Source organism: Trichosurus vulpecula, chromosome 7 (assembly GCF_011100635.1).
Source record: "Trichosurus vulpecula isolate mTriVul1 chromosome 7, mTriVul1.pri, whole genome shotgun sequence".
In the NCBI taxonomy this organism is placed as follows: Eukaryota; Metazoa; Chordata; class Mammalia; order Diprotodontia; family Phalangeridae; genus Trichosurus; species Trichosurus vulpecula.
The window spans coordinates 155,044,687-155,067,553 of NC_050579.1; the positions used below are offsets into that span (position 1 = coordinate 155,044,687).

At 34.5% G+C, this 22,867-nt stretch overlaps 1 protein-coding gene across 2 annotated transcripts in view; it reads left to right on the plus strand.

Annotated features, from left to right (window-relative positions):
* REV3L (REV3 like, DNA directed polymerase zeta catalytic subunit) overlaps window positions 1-22,867 on the plus strand; it is a 273,850-nt gene that overhangs the window by 199,843 nt on the left and 51,140 nt on the right. For both annotated transcript variants that reach the window (XM_036766365.1, XM_036766364.1), the window contains exons 19-22: window positions 647-762; window positions 3,936-4,054; window positions 10,883-11,001; window positions 18,026-18,167. In XM_036766365.1, the coding sequence (XP_036622260.1) occupies window positions 647-762; window positions 3,936-4,054; window positions 10,883-11,001; window positions 18,026-18,167 (496 nt within the window). The remainder of the gene's footprint in view (window positions 1-646; window positions 763-3,935; window positions 4,055-10,882; window positions 11,002-18,025; window positions 18,168-22,867) is intronic.

A 22,867-nucleotide genomic window follows, 5' to 3' on the forward strand; every position in this document is an offset into this window, starting at 1 on the left:
TTCATAAGAAATGATGAAGGAGATGCTTTCAGAGAAATTTTAAAATATTTTTATGAACTGATAAAGAGTGAAGTGAGAAGAACTAGAAAGACAGTTTATAAAATAACAAAAATATTGTATGTTTGAAAGACTTTGGAATTTGTTCAGTGTAATGACTAACCACGATTCTAGAAGACTGATGATGAAACATGCTCCTCACCTTCTGACAGAGAAGTGATAGACTCAGGGCAGAATATATTTTTATATAGTCAGTGCAGATACTTGTTTTGCTTTACTGTACATGTCTGTAACTGGGTTTGTTTTTCTTATGGTGGAAGGTTGATGGGGAGGGGATGTCGAGGGAAAGAAGGTAGATTTTTGTGGAGTGAAAAAAGTAAGATTTAATTTTAAAAAAAGTTTCTTGTCCCATTAGGCAAATGCTTTAGTATACTAGGTTCTAAGCAACCGTGCTCATCTAAATTTTAAAACATGCTGATGGAGAATCTATCAGTGCATAAATTCAAGAAAATTATGCTTACAGAATTTTTTAAAAGTCAAGTTATATCTTAGAGCTTTTGTAGGCCTTATTAACAGAATTCTTCTTATACAAGGCATATTCAAAATTAAATTAGTTTGGTTCTTAAATAATTTGTTGCTGTCTCTTTAGGTATGATCCTGATATTCTGTTAGGATATGAAATTCAGATGCATTCCTGGGGCTACCTCTTACAAAGGGCTGCTGCATTAAGTGTTGACTTATGTCAGATGATCTCCCGTGTTCCAGGTATTGTGAATCTATTGTGGCTTAATTGTATAACAAGTTAAAAGGTAAATACAAGCAGAAAATTGAAAAGTGCCATTTTCCTTTAAATCAAATTCTTCCTCTCTATTTTGCAACTTTGTTTTATTGGCAAAAAGGCACCATAAATTGGGTTATCTTCATGTACCAGTCTAAAGGAATATCTGAATTTGAAGGTTATTTCTCAGAGGCCCTGATTCTGATCAAGCTTTCAAAATTACCTACTCTTTGCAGTTAGAGAATGCTTATTTAAGTTTCTTTTAAAATGCCACATTAGAATAGATACTCCTTGGAAATCAGAAAGTAGGAGGAAAAATTGAAATATTAATAAAGCTGGTCTCCATATTATTGGATAGAAAATAACGAGAGAGGAGATGATTTCAATAAAACAAGGAAAGTTGATGAGTCTAAGAATCCAGGATAGCAAATACTTCTGAGTTTCGTGAGAAGCAATTTGAATTATATTTCATTTTTTTGCTACCTACCAGGATTTTCTTCTTTGTCTTTGATCACAAAATATTTTTTTGAATCAAAAAGGTTTTTTCTTTTGTTTTAACCATATTATTAAGAAGGAGATATCGTGCTATGGTAAAAATAGGAAACCTGGATTGACATGCTAGTTCTAACATTTATATAGCTGCTTCACCTTGGGCATGTCATTAACCTTGTCCCTGTTTCCTCATCTATAAAATAGGCATCATAATTATTACACTTTCTACCTCACAAAGGGAACTGCTTTGGGAAAGGTACAGAACTTAGACCTTTGCCCCAGAAGGTCAAAGACAAAAAAAAATACCAATGTATTTGTGGTAGCACTTCCTGTGCTATCAAAGATATAGGAAAGGAAACTAATAGGTGTTCATCATTTGGGGAATGGCTAAATAAATTGTAGAACATTAATGTATTGGGATATTATGGTGATGGAAGAAACAATAAAGGAAGCATTCAGAGAATCATGAGAAGACTTATATAAGCCAAGGCAGAATGAAATGTACAGAGTTAGGTAGCAAGAAAACCTGGGTTTGCATCTCACTCCAGACACTTACTATGATAATGAACCAGAGGTGGAGCTTTGAATGTAGAGTACTGCATATACCAGAAGGCCAACTGTGTTGGTTGTTTTTGCTGAATTGTTGGGGTTTTTTTAAAATATTTGCTGCAATGGACAGTTCACTGGATAGGGGACAAGGGAGGAATATTCAGAAACGAATGTGATAGAAAAACAGAAGCATCAGAAATAAAATTAAGGATGTTGGATAAGGTATGGTAGTATTCTGCCTCCTTTTTTCTTAGGTCATATCTTAATAATCCAAAAAGTAAGATAAGGCAGTGACTCACATTTTTTCTTTAATAAGTAGGCTGTTTCTATCTCTGATCACAGTCTCTCTTTTTACTGCTTTCTTTTAATAACTAGGAAGAGGGATATGAAACAAGTCTTCCTTCCAGATGATAGAAGATCCTTCTTATTGAACTAGAACTATCTTTTTTAACACTGAGAATGTTTAAATACTAGAATGTCCTATTAAGTGAGCGTAGAGCATCTCCTGTTACTGAATATTTTTAATGTCAGTCCCTTCTCTGTGGCTGCCATGGTTGTTTCAATAGTTAGTAAACCCAGGGAATCTTCTGCCCTGTCAGTTTGCTAGGTGCTATTACATATATGGTTAACTAACACTGGTGGCAAAAATGGAAACTTTATTGAAGCATCTCTATTCCTTAAAATTAGATGCAGAACTCTATTTTCTGTTGAGGAGGATTATTCCAGTTTTCAATTCACTACAGAAAATGTGTCTTCTGGGATATCTTTAATCAGGTTTCAGAGCAGTATTCATGTTAGGACTTCATCAATTTGACAAGAACACTGGACTGGGAGTTAGAGGACCTAGATCTAGTCTTTGTTCTACTATATATTAGCCATATAGCTTTGAAGTCAATTACTTCTCTAACATAAGAACTTCTTAATAGTGAGAGTGTTTAAGCACTAGAGCGTTCCGTTGAGGCAAATTGGATCATCTCTGCTCTGAAATTTTTTTAATGGCATTTTTTTCCATCGATGATTCCATTGCTGTATATAGCTTGTTCATATACAAAAACCAATGATTCTTGTGCTACCTACCTCACAGGGTGGTTAGAATAAAATAAAATAATACGTGCAAAAGCACTTTAAAAAGTATAAAGCGTTGTACATATGTAAAGTTTTGTTAAGTCAGTTTCCTCATCTGTAAAATCAGGATAATAATAGCACTCACCACCCAGGGTTGTTGGGAGGATCAAGTGAGATAATCATTATGTAGTGCTTAGCACAGTGCCTTGGCACAATTTAGATTTGAAGATCTTTCCCATCTATTGATAGGCCATGTGACCTGTTTACATCACAAGAAGCCTAAGTCACATGTGGTGGGAGGAGCTTGATGAGAGGAAAAAGGAAAGTGTGCTACAGGAAATGCTGGGAGAACACTTAGAACTGAGGGATAGAGCAGATGTGGTGGCTGTGTTGTGAGTGTGTTTGTGGGAAGGCCCTAGCAGTTGGGCAGAAGGTTATGGGATGGCAGGGCTCCGTGTTGTGATATTGTGTTTTAAGTGGGCTTACTAGTTTTGGGAGTTGGTTGCTGCTTGAATGGGTTGGACTTACTGGTTATGGGATTTGGTCCTCTGGTGTCTGAATAAATGTTTTACTTCTACCTTCTATATGGAGAGTCTCTCATATTTTGTGATATAGAACTACATAGGCACATTCACAATTATCATCGATGATGTGTTTATTGCCTTACTAATACAGTTGTATATAAATATTAGCAATTATTAAATATAAAATAGGAATAGTGCACACTTTTGAAATTAAAGCCAGAAAAATGCTACTGTTCTGTGTGAGTATAAAAAAGCAAGAAGAAATACTAGAAGTAAAAAAAAAAGGTTCAATTTTTTAAAAATGTAAAAATTTAGATAAAATTATTGCATATAATAGTTTCCACAGCTAAGTAAATAGAAAATTTTCCAGTACTATGAAGCACACTATCCTCTGTAACAATTAAGAAATAGTTTATTGGTTGCATCCAGACAAGCATATTTTTTAATTTATTCTGATTCTAATTTTTATTGGGGATAACATTCTGAAGTGCCTGAACATGCCCTAATGCAGTCTCTTTTCAATTCTGTAGATGACAAAATAGAGAATAGATTTGCTGCTGAACGAGATGACTATGGATCTGATACAATGAGTGAGATAAATATTGTTGGGCGGATCACACTAAATCTTTGGAGAATCATGAGAAATGAGGTAAAATGTCTTATTTAAAAACTAACTTTAAAAAGTTAAATTGGGCAGCTAGATGGCGCAGTGAGTAGAGCACTGGCCCTGGAGTCAGGAGGACCTGAGTTCAAACCCGGCCTCAGACACTTGACAAATGTACTAGCTGTGTGACCTTGGGCAAGTCACTTAACCCCAATTGCCCTGCCTTCCCCCCTCAAAAAAACAAAAAAAAAAGTTAAATTGAATCAGATGTATTTAAATTATGAGTTGTGTTGTTTTGTGCATTTGAGTATGCAATTTTTATGCTTTTTTGGTATTAAAGTGGAATTTAAAAAAAATATGTACAAGTAATACTGCTTTTGGTAACGTAAAATTACAGTTTGACTACCATTTTCTTTTTTTTCTGAAGTTAAGAGAGAAAACAAGCATTTCCAATAACATAGTAGAATAAAAAAGAAAGATGATTGCACCTGAAACTGTAAATCTAATAGGTACTACTTGCTATTCCTTTTAAATATATAATAAAGTTTTCATGTAACATTTTTTTCTCTCTTTTCTTCCTCTCCTCCTCTCCTCCCCTCCCTCCCCACCTTAAAGAAGGCTACCATTAGACACACACACACACACACACACACATACACACACACACGTAAAATCATTCTATACATACTTCTACTTACCAATTCTTTCTTTGGATGCAGGTAATATCTTCCTTCATAGGTCCTTTGTAGGTTAATTTGGGTATTTATAATAGTCAAAATGACTTTATTGCTCAAAGTTCTTCGTAAAACAACACTGTTATTGTATACAACGTTCTCTTGGTTCTGGTCATTTCATTCTTTGTTATTTTGTGCAAGTCTATCCATGTTTTTCTAAAATCATTGAGCTTATCTTTTCTTATAACAGACTAGTATTCCATCAAGATCATATACCACAGCTTGTTCAGCCATTCCCCAGTTGACGGGTATTCCCACAATTTCTGTTTCCAGTTAGTCCTGGATAGTATAAAATACCTGGGAGTATCCCTGCCAATTTTACCCAGAAACTATATGAACAAAGTTATAAAAAACTTTTTATACAAATAAAATCAGATTTAAATAATTGGAGGAATAGTATGTTAATTGTTCATGGGTAGGCAGCGCCAGTATAATAAAAATGGCAATTTTACCTAAACTAATTCATATATTCAATGCCATCCCAACTAAATTACCAAAAAAATTATTTTACTGAGTTAGAAAAAATAACAAAATTCATTTTGAAGAACAAAAATTCAAGAATATCAAAGGAACTGATTTTTAAAAATGTAAAGGAAGGAGGTTTAGCAGTACCAGATCTTAAACTATATCTAAGACAGTAATTATCAAAGCTATCTGGTATCGACTAAGAAACAGGAAGGTAGATCAGTGGAACAGAGTAGACATACAATTTGTAGCAGTAAATGACTATGGTAACCTTGTGTTTGAAAAGTGTGAAGACGTAAGCTTTTAGGATAATAATTTGTTATTTGGTAAAAATTGTTGGGAAAGCCAGAAAGCAATCTGGCAAAAATGTGTATCTTACACCAGTTACCAAGATAAGGTCAAAATGGATGCATACCATAGATATGAAAAGATATTACAAGGAAATTTGCAGAACATGGAATATATTACCTGTCAGACTTATGAATAGGTAAACAATTTACAAATAAACAAGAGATAGAGAGCAGTAGGAGGTATAAAATGGATAATTTCAATTATATTAGATTTAAACATTTTTGTACAAATAAAACATATGTAGCCAAGGTCAGAAGGAAAGTAGAATATTGGGAAAAATAATTTTGTAGATAGTTTCTCAGATAAAGGTCTCATCTCAAATATATGGAGAACTTTGTCAAATCTATAAGAATACAAATCATTCCCCAATTAATAAATGGTCAAAGTGAATAAACAGGCAGTTTTCTGATGAAGAAATCAAAACAGTTTATAGTCATATGAAAAAAATGTTCTAACTCATTATTGATTGGAGAAATGCAAATTGAAACATCACCGAGATATTATTTTACACCTATCAGGTTGGCTAAAATGATTGAAGTGGAAAGCAACAAATATTAGAGGAGATGTAGAACAATTTGGATACTAATTCATTGTTGGTGAAGGACCTGGTGAACTATGAGTTGTGAACAGATTCAACCATTTTGAAGAGCAATCTGAAATTATGCCCAAGAGTTAACTGCCTATTCCCTTTGGCCCAGCACTGCTAGGTCTGTTTCCAAAGATGATTATAGAAGGAAAAAAACCTATATGTTCTAAAATATTTATAGCAAGCTCTTTTTGTGGGTGTGAAGAACTAGAAGTTTCAGGGATGCCTGTCAATTGGTGAACTGACTTCCATTTTCTTACTGATTTCTTATCTTTATTTGTTTCTGGAGTATCTTAGGAATAGTTACAAATGTCTATAAAACTTGTGTGTTTCATTGTATAACAAATATTTTATACTTTCATCATGTTACTTTTTTCCTTAATATAGTACTGTGCTCTAAACACAGTGTCTTAAACAAATTCATTTTAATCTCATTTTATTGTATTTTGAAAAGTATAAGCTAGATTTCAGCAAGAACTACTTAACAGTGAGAGTATTTAAGCACTATAACATTCTGTTGAAACAAATTAGAGCATCTCTGCTCCTGGAAATTTTTAAGAATGGCATTTTTTCCATTGATGATGTCTTTGTCATATATAGAAATTAGGGGTACTTAGCATGAATGCAAAAGCTCTGTTTTAAGTTCTCTAGTATTCTTAGATTTGTTAGCCAATGACTTTGGAAAAATAAAGAATATCCTACCCCAAAATTTCAAATGATCAGGTCTTAAATCATATCAGTTACACACATGAAGCAGCAAATAACTTTGGTGAAAAATTCTCAGTGTTCAGAATGGTGGAGTTCCTGACCTGAATATCTCCTCTATGTTGTTGATATCAATTAAAAATATTCATGTGCAGAAGCACACATTTTTTAGTAGTGCCTTTTTTTCTAGTATTCTTGGATTACCTTCTATTTTCCTTCCCTTCACCCCCACACAATCACCCCCAAACTACTTTATAAATAAATATCATACTCACTGACTTTGCTGGCTGTCATGAGACATAATGAATAATTGACTTCCCAAAAGTGTCTTATGCCATCATTTGAGTGAGAATGCCTAGTAAGTATATTTGTCAGTATAGAAAGTACTGTTCTTATTAAATCTTTTAAGATTCTTTACCTTGGCTTCTATATCTTCTCTTCCCTTTTTTCTAGTATTTTCTGTGGTGTGCATTAAATTTGTTTGGCCTTTCCCAAATATATACCTTAGAAGCATCTACTTTTTCCAAGTGCATTTGGCACATGTTTTCCTTACTAATAGAAGAAAGAGTACACAAAGGAATAAATAACTTCATTCTGGCTCAATGTGTTGTTTTCATAGATTTCAAAACAGAAGTGTACCCAGTGACTTAAAAGAAGATATTTTTGTAAATAGAATTTGGGGATAGGGTAGCAGAATTATGTATTATGTTTTGTTCATAGTCTTTACTGCACATAATAAGCTCTGATAACTTTAAAATATTCCTTGGAATGAGCACATGCATTATGTATGACAACAGAATTGAACCAGATTATCAAAGGATTCTTTGCTTATTTAGAGCCAAAAGGCAACTAGCTAGATCATTTGTGTCAAATGTTACCCCAGTTATTGAATCATTGAGTAAAGATCTTTAAAAACCTGGGGCTTCTCATAGGAATTTCTGGAATATCAGAGGTCAAAGAGCACAAATATTCCAGGCCTGTTTAAACTATTGTTACTGTAAATCATCTCCTTTGTCTTCATCTGCATTGGAGCATCAAAAATGTGTGAATGTTGGGAATAATTCATCACTCTTCTTGGGATCACTAAAATAGACTGACAGTTTTCACAGTATCAGAAAATACTTCAAACCACTTGGCAATTGCCCTTCAGAACAGTTTGAACATAGCAGCAGTTGACCTCCTGTCAGTCAGTCAGCAAGTATTTACTAATCACCCACTGTGTCAGGCCAAGTGTGACATGCTAGAGCTACAGATACAGCAAATTTACAAGACACTTAACTTCTGATGAGGGAGACAAGAAGGCTGTATATAAAGGTTAAATACAAAGTAAGTAAATACAAGGTATTTTGAGAGGGAGTTCACTAGCAGGTGAGGGGATCAGAAAAAAAAAAACTTAACAAAAAGTGTGGTGCCAGAGCTGCATCCTAAAGAAGGAGAAAGATTTTATGAGGCAGTAGTGAGGGGATAGTGCATTCCAGGCATGGAGAGAACCATTACAAAGTTACAAAGATGGAAGGTGTCTTGTCTGTCACATGTGAGGAACAGAGAGAAGGCCAATTTAGGCATTCTGGATCTTATTGGGACATATATCTTTAATGGATCTCATCACAGGATCATCTAGGGCCAAAGCTTTCCTAGCCTAGAAAAACATTGAGTTGGGAAAAGGCTCTTAGTGATCATTACTCCCCTGTTTGGCTTGCAAAACATTTCTTCAATAATCTGTTTTGGAATTTTTACACAAAAAAATTCAAGCTTATGAGCCTATAGTTTGAAGAATTTTCTCCCCCTTTCTGAAAATTAGAGCACTTGCCCATCTGTAGTCCTGTGGCACATTTCCCATTTGCCAGAATGCCTCAAAGATAATCATCTTCAACAATCATACCTACAAATTCTTTCAAAATCTTTGGATACAGTTTGCTCAGCTCAAGTATCTGCTCACTTATCCTGGGTTTCATTTCCCTTCGAACCATTGTCCTAGCCTTTTCAGTAGAAAGATAATTCTCTTTAATAGAGAAAACAGAAATTACTGAAGTTGAAAAGTTCTTTTTTCTCACCTGTTATTATACCAAGCATCAGGGCAAACCTTTCTTTGCTCTTTTTTCTCCCTTCCTTTTTTTTAATTAATTTATTTATTTTTAGTTTTCAACATTCACTTTTATAAGATTTTGAATTCTAAATTTTTCTCCCCTCCTTTCACTCCCACAGACAGCATGCAATCTGATGTAGGCTGTGTGTGTGTGTGTGTGTGTGTGTGTATGTATATGTGTATGTATGTATATTTATGTATATGTGTGTGTGTGTGTATATATTGATCATATTAAGCCTATTTGCATACTAGTCATGTTGTGAAAGAAGAATCAGAACAAAAGGGAAAGACCATGAGAAAGAAAAAACAAAAAAAGAGAGAGAATAGTATGCCTCAATCTGCATTCAGACGCCATAGTTCTTTCTCTGGATGTGGATAGCATTTTCCATCATGAGTCTTTTGGAGTTGTCTTAGGTCATTGCATTGCTCAGAAGAACTAGGTCTAACAAAGGTAGTCATCGCACGATGTGCTGTTACCATATGCAGTGTTCTACTGATTCTGCTCACTTCACTCAGCATCAGTTCATGCAGGTCTTTCCAGGTTTTTCTGAAGTCTGCCTGCTCATCATTTCTTATGGAACAATAGAATTCCATTACATTCACATACCACAGTTTGTTCAGTCATTCCTCAATCGATGGGCATCCCCTCAGTTTTTGATTCTTTGCCACCACAAAAAGAGCTGCTATATTTTTGTACATGTGGGTCTTTTTCCCTTCTCTTTCCTCCTTCCTTAAATAATATTATTGATAGTAGGATTCAGAGTACTGGCTCATCCTGAGATTTAGTCTTCCCATCAGTCTTCTAGAGCTGTGCCAGTGTTTTGTGTCCACACTTGCATGTTTTGTGCTTTTAAAATCTGAGTTCCCCATAGCACCCCATTAGTCTCTTTAAATACCTCCCCCATTTTTCCTCATTAAGATCATTTTAATTTATTTTATCAGATTTACATTGTCAAGAGCCTCTTTTTCTCTTTGAGCCAACCTTTTTTTTTTCCCAGAATCTGTGCCAAGGGCTCATCTCCATCTTTTCTCTGAACCTTCTAAGATATACTCTCCAAAAGTCTAATATTCCTCTCCTTATCTGTCTCTCTTGAACACGAAGGAAACTTTCATCATTTTCACTTTACCAAACCATTTTTCCTCATGGGTCAAACTGAAATTCAGATTAGTAATTCTTTTCCTTGTTTCCTTTACTTTCTGAAAGATGAAATTATCAAAAAAAAAAAGGCAAGTCAAGAATTTACTGGGTAATCTGGTTTGAGCAAAAAGAGACCTTCAGCAGATTAAGTCCTCCATCCCATCTATCTCCTACCTTCATTCTATTTCTGCCTCAGGAACTCACCATCACATTGCTGCATCTGGCTGAGGCATCTTTTGTAGTGTACTCTGAAATACCACTTCTGCTTCACCCTCCTTTGAGGATGGGCATTGCCCTTCTTGCCACAGTTCCTGAAAGCTGCCTTCTTCACAATTGCATTCCCTGTGTTCTATTCAGGGGTAGGTTAACAATAATTTCACATCAATCCTGCATGTTTTACAAATGGGCAAATACAGATGACACTTTCATCCTTTCTTCTCTTAAGAAACAAGGCAGCACAAAATCAACCACAAAATGAGAGGTCTGGTTACTAATGCAACTCCTTGAGACAAAGTCCCTTTAATTTGGGACATCGCAAAAGTTAATGTAATTCCATTAGACAGCTTGTCATCAGAAAACAACCCTGGAAATGATACAAAATTAACTTAATGGCATTTGTGAGTGAAACACTTTTTATTCTAAATTGAATATGATTTGAATTTGAATTCATTTCAGTGTGTGTGCAAAGTTACTGTTAAACGTGGTTTTTAAATCTATCACTTAAGGTTTTAAGCAGTATCTGAAACCTTCCAGATGAATATGACATTTAAACATAGCAAAATTGTAATAATTACTTAAATTTTTCCAGGTGGCTCTAACCAATTATTCCTTTGAAAATGTGAGTTTTCATGTTCTTCACCAACGTTTTCCTCTCTTCACGTTTCGGGTATTATCTGATTGGTTTGATAACAAGACAGATCTATACAGGTAATATTTCATTTTTTTGAGAGAAATATTGTCATATCAAACATGTCAAACAAAATATTATCATGTCATCTAACATTTTAAATTTTTTAAGGAAATGTTTGCTGTATTTGTTAGTTGCAGAGAAAAAGCTGATAAGATTATGAGATCTAATTTTGAGGTGAATTAAGTATGTTCATTAAATTTCAAGAGACCTTAAGGTGGGGAGGTGCAAGACCCCTTACTAAGACTTGAATATGCTCAGAAAGCTACTTATTTGACATCTGCTTTCTTTGATGCTTACATCTCTGAGGCATCATCCGTAAGTAAGGTAAAATCATAGGAAAATACTAAGTCTTTACTGAAATTGTTATACAAATATAAACATAGGGGAAGGCCAAATGACAATAATAAATAAAAACAGAAGTTCAACCTGAAGCCAATTAATATAAAAATTGATTGACAGAGTTATTATGATTAATATGACCTACAATTAAATGTCAGTTCTAAGTGACTTTTTGAACAAAAGGTGATGATGCATATCTTCTCAATTTGTACAAATGATAGTATCAGGGAATATGGCCTTAAATTAAAATTGAGCAGGGAAGTGGAAGGATTGTCTGATACTGGAATACAGTGCACAGCGAGATCATACACACTTCTTTTAGGACATTAAAAGTAAAGTGACTAGTTGTGACCCTTCCATGTTCTTTCTTCCTTTGTGTTTTCCTAAAATGCAGAAGCTCTTCGCTTTATACAGCAGTTACGAAGCTTGTAAGTTTTGTAGAGAAATATTTTCTGTAAATTATGTCATTTGACCTTTACCAATGGAACTTGCTAGTCAAAGGAATTGTAAAGCAGATAATCACCCCAGTTGTCTTTTTGTGAATCTGTATGTAGGCGGTCCTCAACTTCTAAATGGGTTTATTTTCTAAATTTTTTTAATAAGTCAAATTTGCTTGAAATTCAGGATAATTTTTACATAGAACTATTGTGACAGATGTTCCTTGACTATCCCAGAAAAGCTAATAAAACTTGTAATGTGGCTGAATTTGTAAGACTATTGCAACTGGCCTGAGTTCTAGGCCATGGGAGCAATGACTTCTTTAGATCCCATGGCTATTTCATAGGCAGACTGTCCGTAAGTTATTTTCCCCTTGATTTCTACTCCTTCACCCTTTCTCAACCCAAAGTTTCTCCAAAATGTTTTCAAGTTTTTTGTTTTGTTTTGTTTTGTTTTTACAAAAGCTCCCATTTTTATAGGAGCAAGTTGCCTGAAAGTGTCACCAAAGAGGAGAAATGGAGGGGGACTGACAAGGACTTTAATAGTCATTTGTATTATATGGGTCACTTGTAAGTTCAAGGATGGTCTTTATTGGGTTTTCTTCAAGTAAAGTATACCTGTTCTGAGCAAGGAGATTTTGAGATGAGCTTGGGTAACATGTATACTTATGGGTCCTGAATTTTTGTCAGTTTGTGTACTCTGTCCATCCATCTATATGCTAGATGGTCATCAAGAGTTGCTATGGCCAAAAAAAATCTTTGTATGACCAAAAATTTCACACTACAGACAATTTGGTATTTTAATTCGATCCATCAAGCTATGTGCCTAGCATAAATTTTGCATTCTTTAGGGGGAGCAATATATAATCAAATAAGTAAAATTTTAAAATAAATACATAATTTTGAGTGAAGAGGTGGAAAAATCCAACAACTAAGCATATCAGGAAAGGGCTCTTATAGGAAGTGGTACTTGGATTTAGACTTATAGGGGGGAAGCTAGGAACTTCTGGAAACAAAGGCAAAGAGGGAGTACATTCTAAGCACAGGCAACTAGACTCCTTGTGCAGAAGGGCAGGAGATTGAATATCGTACAGGGAATTACAAATGTTGGCTTTTTTTTCCCTCTTCTTTTTGCCTAAAAATGAAGCAGTCAATAGTAGGAATAGACCAGTTTGGCTGAAATCCAGAGTTCATTAGAGAAAGTAATGTGAAATTTGTCTGGAAAGATATGTTGGAGCCAATTGTGTTGGGCTTTAAATACCAGAGGATTTTGTATTTTATCCTTTGACAATAACAACAAAGAATCCCTGTCCTCAAGAAACATTTACTTAACTGAAATATATTAGTTTATAATAAGCTAACCTTTTTTTAAGCACTTATGTTCATTGACTCATAAATAAATCATTTACTGTTTGTTTGGTTTTTAATTAACTCAACATATTTTCTTGGGTAAGTAAATGACATTTATAAGAGGATAAAATACAAAATCTCCCTAATGCAGTCCCTTGTACATACAGAAATTGTACATAAATACATATGTGTGTGTGTGTGTATATATATATATATATGTATGTGTATATGTATATATGTGTGTATGTATATATGTGTATATATGTGTGTGTGTGTGTGTGTATACCTAGCATAGTAGTTAAATTTTTTGGTTGAATTTTTGTCATTCCTTTGGCATGTTGCTATCTCTGAAAATTTTCCTGTTCATTCTTAAATGTTGAGATGTATTAAAAAAAATAGAAAGTGTCCTGAAAATTTTTGAGTTTTTCCATATTTTTTTAAGTAAGATAAGCAGTTCCAATTTCCTATGTTTAAAATGAAACATCTTCCGATTTACTCAGATTGAGTTATTTAGAAAAAGATATCCTCACTACAGTGAAACTAACCAAGGCTGCACTTGAATTCATATAATCTAATAGCAATGGTACAGGAATATTTTATACCTCATACGGTACTTAGCATAAAGTTAAGTGACACTTTTTCTTCCCAAATCTGACTTAAATAATACATAAGCCAGCCTATAATTAATGTTCTTTTTTGAGGTTTGCATTTTTTTTCCTTTCATAGAGCTTATATAGAAGTACAACGTGCATTTATAATTGGCCTAAATACATATGAGTACCAAATGTTGGCCCCATAAAACCTTTGAGACCTTCTAAATTTGCTTCATTTGGGGGCCAAAAAAAGGTGAACATTGACTGAAAATGTTAATATTGATATTTTTGACCTAGTTTATATTTTTAAATGATGCATTTCATTCTTTATAACTTTCTGTTATGATATGGTCAGATCTTATTTTAAAGGAGCATCAGTAATAACAAAGTTGAATCTTATTAGAGCTGATGGTTTTTTTTCTCTCCCATCATTAACCAACCATTCACAAGAAACATTCCCTTACAAACTCACTTTTATTCATGAAAGATACTAGAATTTATTTAATTTGCTCTTATTATCTAATTAGGCGAAAGAGAAAGTGACATCAGTTAACAATACAACTGAAATCTTATTAGCAACTGAAAAGATGACTGAATCCTGCTTTGAGTTGTAGGCATTTGATATGAGAAAATCAGTCATTTGTAACACATTCAGTCTTATTTATTATGAGTTATATTCCCTCTACAAAGATTAGTTCTCTTGTCATTTTTTTTCTTTCTGTAATTTCCTTCTTATTCTTTTTTGTTTTTCTAGTGCCTTTGTTCTCAAGGTAGAAAATTGTTGACTAAAAGAAAATTTTTAAATTTTACTAGGCTCACTTGAATACATTTTTCTAAACTGTAGCCCTCACAACATAACTGTAAACAAGTTCCTATTTTCTCTCCTTTCAAATGTGTTACGAAACTTTGTCATCAAATACATTCATTTAAATCTTAACATGCCACATAAACATGGCATGTTCATGTAGAGGTATAATTTGATTTAAACAAATTCTTTTAAATTGTAAGTCAGACTCAATTTAACCAATTACAAGTCTAAAAAGTAAATTGTGTGTGTGTGTGTGTGTGTGTGTGTGTATAACCTTAATAGAGCATCTCATTAACATCTCAAAGATTAGGTATAGTTTTCATTTTTAAGTACCACAATTCCATAAGTTATACCCTAATGTCTCATTATAATATGAAGATGATCCTAGGCTCTCAAAGTTTCTGCTAATTGAATGCAAGCTCTAGCATGTTTACCATGTTGGAAAGGCTTTTGAACATAGTCCCAGTCCTAGACTACTTGCTGAATACTGGAGTAGCTGTTAAGTGTGGAGAGGCTCACCGCTGATAGGATGGCTCATTGGTTATTAATTAAATTAGTGATTTGTTACCCTATGAGATCTTTGTCTAGTGATCAATGTTTAGTGGACATGTTACTGGAGGAGTTGTATCTTAACTTTCTTGCTACAAATAAAATCAGAAGAGAGTTGCAACCAAATAGAAAGATGACTGACAACACAGGTACTCCCTGGAGAGATGAATAAAGGAACTGGCAAAGCCAGTTTTATTGTGTATCCAAAGGCAACAAGAAACATCATTTCATGGAATATTTGATCAGCTTATATTACAATGCTCATGGCAAATACTTGCAAGATGATCACCATGGAAATAATCGTATCTTCAGTGCCAACAAATGTTGGAAAAGATGAAGAGGCAGAGAAATCTTCTCTGAATATGATAAGACCCTCTAAATTAACTCAATATATGTTTTGATAAACAGTGGTTTTTAGGCAAAAATGGAAATAGGTAAGGGTGTCAAAAATATGTTGGGAAATCCAGTTCAGGAGTTAGGAAACCTATGTATATACATATGGAATACTTTCTTAAGGAAAAGAATCAGGTGCTGGAGATGGCAAACAGAGAATATTATCACAGAAATTGAAAGTTAGATTTTAACAGAGAGTAAAAGATTCGTTGCTAATGTGTAAGTTATTCCTGTATGAGCCGTCTATCTAGTCCAACTAATGACTAGTTAGAAGAAAGATCAAAATTAATGCAAAACTGCAAGAAAGAAATGACAAAAAGGATATAATGTGCTATTAAAAAACCTCCAAATTGACCTACTTAAAGGAATTATTAACACTAAAAAGGTAAATGGATTGAGAAAGAGTCAAATACACTGGTTATAATAGTTTTATAAAGAAGTTTAGCCAATATAAATTAAATGCCACAATGAAGAGACAAAAGAATCTAAAAACTACTTTAGTCCATAAGCACTCGCCAAACAAGGTGATTTGACAGCCAAGGATAACACCAATTTATAATGTAAACTACCTTGTGAAATCTTACAGAGAATACTAGTGAAAGACTGAGAAATATCACCTCAGAAGATATCAAGAAGCAAGGGAAGGGAAAACTTGTCTAAAGAAATCTTGCTAAGGAAACCAACAGCATCCTAAGGACATTTAAAGACGGAACTGGAATACAAAGATGGAAAAGATATGCAAAGATTTTCATAATGAACTCTTCACACCAGGAAAAACAGTGGAGCCACCTCTTTTGGATTCTAACATCACAATCCAAGAAATACTTAAGGGGGAAGTAGAAATGATCTTGAGGAAAATAAAGATGAGAAAAGCAACTGTACTAGACTAAGCATACTCAGAAGTATTCTTGTGTACTTTTTTGAGGGCATTCAGGGATTTATTCTCAACTTATCCGAAGGAAGATTCCAAAGGTGTGGGGAGAATTATAATAAAATAAGCAAAAAAGAGAATATCAGTAACTACTGACCCATATGTCTACTTGTTCAACCTCTGATCATTAGTATCAACTGAGGACTAAAACAAGAGTACACATGTTTACCAAATATTTTTGAGGAGGAGATTCTATCATGGAGCAAATCTAAGTCAAAAATTGATTCTCTATAAATGGTGAGGGGTTTTTTGTTGGTTTATTTTGGTTTGGTTTGGGTTTTTTTTTTTGTTTTCTTAGGGCAGCTAGATAGCACAGTGGATAGAGCTTCAGGCCTGGAGTCAGGAAGATCTGAGTTCAAATGTGGCTCAAACACTGTGATTCTGGGCAAGTCACTTAACTTCTGTTTGCCTCAGTTTCTTCTTCTGTAAAATAAAGGTGGCAATAGTACCTACTTACCAGGGTTGTTGTGATTACCAAATGAGATAATAATTGTAAAACCGATAGCACAATGCCTGGCACATAGTAAATGCTATATAAATGTTAGCTGTTATTAGAAATTCCTATTTTTAGATGATCCCCCCATTTTTTTGCATGGATTTTTACAGCCTGATGACAGTGCTTATGTCTTATCAACTTACTTGGACTTCTCCTGATAACAGTTTTGATATTACCTTGAATGAAAAATGAGTTTCATCAGTAAAAATTGCCTTTTTCTAAAATCAGTACTCCAGTCTTTGTATTATCTTGCCGTGCATAACAAAGAGTTTTGTGAATTTTTATTTTCTCCATAGCAAAAATCAGAAACATTTTTAATGGTATTCTCACTGTTTTTCCAACTTTAGGAAACCTGTACCATATTGTAGAGCAGAGGTGTCAAACTCTACCAAAAATGTCCCAAGTCCTTGAAGCAGATTAAAATGTAATTGGGAGATGTTTAACAAAATAAATAAAAATACAGTACAATATTGGTAATGTTAATTTGAGGTTTTCTCGCTTGAAATATGGCCCATAATGAACATTTCTATTTATATCACTGAAGTAGAGGAAGCAGTAACAACCTCTTCAGAGGCCAATTCCATTTAAAAGTCTTTGCTTTTCTGGGGATTCTGGATTTCTGGAGATTAGGCTGTTGTATAGGAACAGTTCATCAGTTCTTAACATTTTGGGAGTTTGAACAATCCTGGAACCACCTGACTTTCCTATACCTGTCGTATCGCTAACATGTTGAAATGTGTTCTTTAAAAACTTTTACAAGTTGTCATGAAGTAACTGTTGTTCTTAAAAACGATAGAATCAAAAACACAACAGAGAACAATGAAACACATTTGTATGGCATGAAGTCTCATGCTCAACTGACATATAGCTAACTAAAGGTGGGGAAGTCGTCTCAATCTGGTTTTATCTGGTCAAGGTCAGACATTTTGAGTAAATCAGTCAGTAGGAACACAGACACATGACCACTGCTATCCCAGTATTACTGTCACAAAATAACCATATCCAAATCATCACTTCTTCCAAGCAATTGACACAAACTGTAGCTTTAAAAATATACTTTTTCACAAAGTGAAAATATTACCTGGTTTCAAATGACCAAATTCTTTCTGAGTCACTAATGTTCAAAACATTGCTTTCTTCAACAGATGGAAAATGGTTGATCATTATGTTAGCCGTGTCCGTGGAAATCTCCAGATGTTAGAACAGCTGGACCTGATTGGGAAAACCAGTGAAATGGCCAGGCTTTTTGGGATTCAATTCCTACATGTTCTGACCAGGGGTTCACAGGTAAGATAAAAACTTGTCAGATAGGTATAACTCACTAAATGTTTTATTTCGCTTTTTTAAAAAGTCAATAAACATTTATTTTGTTAAATCAGTTTTATGAAGTGTCTATTATGTGTTAGTCATTGTGCTCAGCTCTTAAGAAATTTTATTAAGATGATTGGTTATTAACTTGTAAAATTTAAACAAGGAAAATTTATACTAGAAATTTTTCATCTACATTGATTTTCTGGTGAACCAAATTTGTTAATTTTATGTCCATCCCAAATCCTATAGGCTATTTTTAAAGTTACCTCAACTAAATATTCATATGACTAGGGATTGTGAGTAAACTTTCATAGTCACATGTGACTGAGCCACTAGTGGCCTGGAGACACCTGAACCCAAAGTAATGGGAAAATTGCAACATTGTGAATTTTACTTTTTTTCACATTTATTTATACATTTTAAAGTTTTGACACAACATAAATATCCTTTGAAAGAAATCGCAATAGCAAATTCAGCTCCAGATAGCTTTAAAATAATGCCTCACAACAAAATATAGAACAGCAGAACCCATGAAATGTTGAGATGAAATCGTTTGCCAGCCCAAGACAACTTAGATGGTCGGCAGGAAAAGTTAGTTACACTGGGATGAGAGAGGAGTGCAGGCCATGCCAACATTAACCAGGCCCCAACAAACCAGGAAGAGGCTTTGGGAGTGACTGAATCAGAAGTGGCAACAGATGCTTCCGGAGCTGTCAGCCCACAGATGGTAAGGGAGTCTGACAGCTGATCAGAAGGAGATTACAGTGGTCCCTTCATTGGCACTGGTTGCACTGCCTGTACTTGGATCCAGGTCACAGTCCTAAGTGGCAGTTCCAGGGCAAGGAGGAGCACCAATACAGCAGATCTTGCAGCCACAGGCGAACAGGGACCCTGATCACAGTAACAGGGCAGAAAAGAATGAGTATGATTGCTCACAGACAACAGCACAAGCCAGGAGAATAGTTAACACACCTCTCCTAAACCATACTACCTTGGAAGAACCAAAAACTTATAAATCCCCAGAATTATCTATGAAAAAAGGTGCACCAAAAATCTGAAGGTTGGGACAGTACCCCCTCCACTCTGGAAAACAGAACCCTACTTTAGCATAGGGTTAAAGGTCCAGAAATAGGCTGGAAAAATGAGCAAACAATAGAAAAAGATTCTGACTATGAAAAATTACTATGATGACAAGGAAGATCAAAACCCACAATCAGAAGAAGATACCAAACATCCAGAGCATCAAAAAAAAATATGATTTGGTCTTAGGCCATGGAAGAATTTTAAAAATCAAATAAGAGAGGTAGAGGAGAAGTTGGGAAGACAAATGATAGTGATACAAGAAAATTATGGAAAACGGAGTCAACAGTTTGTTAAAGAAGACACAAAAAATATTGGAGAAACAACTTAAAAAACAGAATAGACCAAATGATAAAAGGAGAAGAATGCCTTGAAAAATATAATTGTCCAAAATGAAAAAGATATACAAAACTTCACTGAGCAGAAGAACTCCTTAAAAAGTAGAATTGACCAAGTGGGAAAAGTGATACAAAAATTCACTGAAGAAAACAACTCTTTAAAAAGTAGAATTGGCCAAATTAAAAAGGAGGTACAAAAGCTCACTGAAGGAAAGAATTGTTTAAAAATTAGAATTGGGCAAGTGGAAGCTAATGACCTTATGAGACATCAAGAAACAATAAAACACAATCAAAAGAATGAAAAAATAGAAGAAAATGTGAAATATCTCATTGGAAAAATGACTGACCTGAAAAATAGATCCAGGAGAGATAATTTAAAAATTATTGGACTACCTGAAAGCCATGATCAAAAGAAGAGCCTAGACATCATCTCAAGAAATTATCAAGGAAATGTGCCCTGACATTCTAGAGCCAGAGCATAAAATAGAAATCGAAAGAATCCACTGATCATCTCCTGAAAGAGATCCCAGAATGAAAACTGCCAAGCATATTATAGTCAAATTCCGGAGCTCCCAGGTCAAGGGGAAAATATCTTAAACAGCCAGAAAGAGACAATTCAGCTATCATTGAGCCACAGTCAGGGATTTAGCAGCACACACAAGATTTAGCAGCTTATACATTGAAGGATCAGAGGCCTTGGAATATGATATTCTGGAAGGCAAAGGAGCTGGGATCACAACCAAGAATCACCTACCCAGCAAAACTGAAAATATAGTCCTTCAGGGGAAAAAAATGAATATTTAATGAAATAGAAGATTTTCCATCATTCCTGGTGAAAAGAACAGAGCTGAATAGAAATTTTGACTTTCAGATACAAAACTCAAGAGAAACATAAAAAGGTAAACAAAAAAGAAGGAATTATAAGGGTCTCAATAAGGTTATTAAACTGTTTACATTCCTATATGGGAGAATATTCCTTGTAACTCCTAAAATCTTTCTAATTGTTATGGCAGTTAGAAGGAGTATGCATAGACAGGCATGGGACTGAGTTGAATATGATAGGGTAGTTATCTAAAAAATCAAAATTAAGGGGTGAGAAAGAGGAATGCAGTAGGAGAAAGGAAAAGGGAGAGGTGGAATGGGATAAATTATCTCATAAAAAAGACATGAAAGAGCTTTTATAGACGAGTGGAGGGAAGATGGGGGATATGGTGTGGACTCTCACTGGAATTGGCTCAGAGAGGAAATACATAGAAATCTATTATACCCTGCAGGAAAGTTGGAGGAGCAGATCGGGGTAGGTAAGACAGAAGCAAAACACTTTTGAGGATGGTGGGGTGAAAGGGGAGAGGGAGTAGGATAAATGGGGAAAATAGGATAGAAGGAGATATATCATAACTGCAAAAAAGTTACAGCAAGTTTCTCTGATAACAACCTCATTTCTGAAATATATAGAGAACTGAGTCAAATTTATAGAAATAAGAGCCATTCCTCAATTGATAAATGGTAAAAGGATATGAACAGACAGTTTCCAGACAAAGTAATTAAAGCTATTTATAATCATATGAAAAATGCTCTAAGTCACTATCGATTAAAGAAATACAAATTAAAACAAATCTGAGCTACCACCTCACACCTATCAAATTGGGTAATGACAGAAAACAGAAATGAGAAATGTGGGAGCGGATGTGGAAAAATTGAGACACTAATGCATCGTTGGTCACTGTATACTGAATTCAACCATCCTGTAGAGCAATTTAGAACTATGCCCAAAGGGCTTTAAAACCATGGAATCCTTTTGACCAAGCATACCACAACTGGGTCTGTATCCCGAAGAGATTTTTAAGAAGAGGACCTACATGTACAAAAATATTTATAGCAGCTCTTTTAATGGTGGCAAAGAACTAGAAATTAAAGGGATGTCCATCAGTTGGAGAATGGCTAGACAAGTTGTTGTATATGATTGTGATGGAATGCTTTTGTGCTGTAAGAAATGATGGGCAGAATGTTCTCAGAAAAACCTGGAAAAACCGGCATGAATTCATGCAAAATGAAATGATCAGGACCAGACAAACATCGTACATAGTAACAGCAATACTGTATGATAATTATCTGTGAATGACTTAGCTTTTTCAACAGTACTGTGATCCAGGACAGTTCCAAAGGGCGTATAGTGAAAAATGCTATCCATCTCCAGAAAAAGAACTGAAGGAATCTGAATGCAGATTGAAGCACACTTTTTGTTTACTTTCTTTATTTTTCCAGTGGGTTTTTTTGTCTGTTTTTTTTTTTCCACACCATGACTGAGGTAGAAATGTTTTGTGAGAACTACATATGTATTACCTATATCAAATTGCTTACCTTTTCAGTGAGGTGGGGAGGAGAGGAGATTTAAAAAAAAATGTTAAAAATTGTTTTTATGTGTAATTAGGGAAAGAATAAAATATGAAATCATAAAAACCCTAATAAATATCTATCAAATACATCCTTGTTTTAATCATTAACCTATATGATTGGTCCCTCATTTGACTTAAATAAGATAGTATTAATATTACTCATGGTACTGTACTTTCATGTAAATGCAGCCATATTTCTGTAAGATATACCATTCATTGAACCTTCCATTTTAGTAATCCAAAACTTTTTCTACAAAGTCTACAAAGCATACAGGTAATGAATATTAATAAATCAGCATTGTTGTTACTCTCCTAGCATAAATGGTCTTTCTGGATAACTATTTGCAAAATTCCTTTAGCTACCTAGTCTGTGGGTTGTGCTTGCTGATTTTCACGATTGTTTTTAAAAGGAAAAGAACTTAGTGAGCTTTTCTTGTGTCAGACTTTATATAAAATTCAGCCCTTAATCTTCCCACTACAAGTCTGCCGGGTAATCTTCTAAGTAGGCATAGCTAATTTTTTACATATCATGAACAATTCTTTATTGCCATGTTTATGACTGGGTTCTTAGTGGCCTGAGTTAACCTAAAACCATAACTACTAGAAACTCCGGCTTTATGTTGATAGAGTTGGGCCAGAAACCCTGACAACTACTTCTCAGAATTAGAACCTCAGCAGATTTGGAGATAGGATACAGTTTTGTTTTTGTTCAGTCATTCAGTTGTGTCTGACTCTTTGTGACCCCATGGACCATAGCACCCCAGGCCCTTCTATCCTCAGCCATCTCTCAAAGTCTCTCTAAGTTCATGGTCATTGTTTCCATCTATCCATCTCATCCTCTGCCATCCCCTTTTCCTTTTGC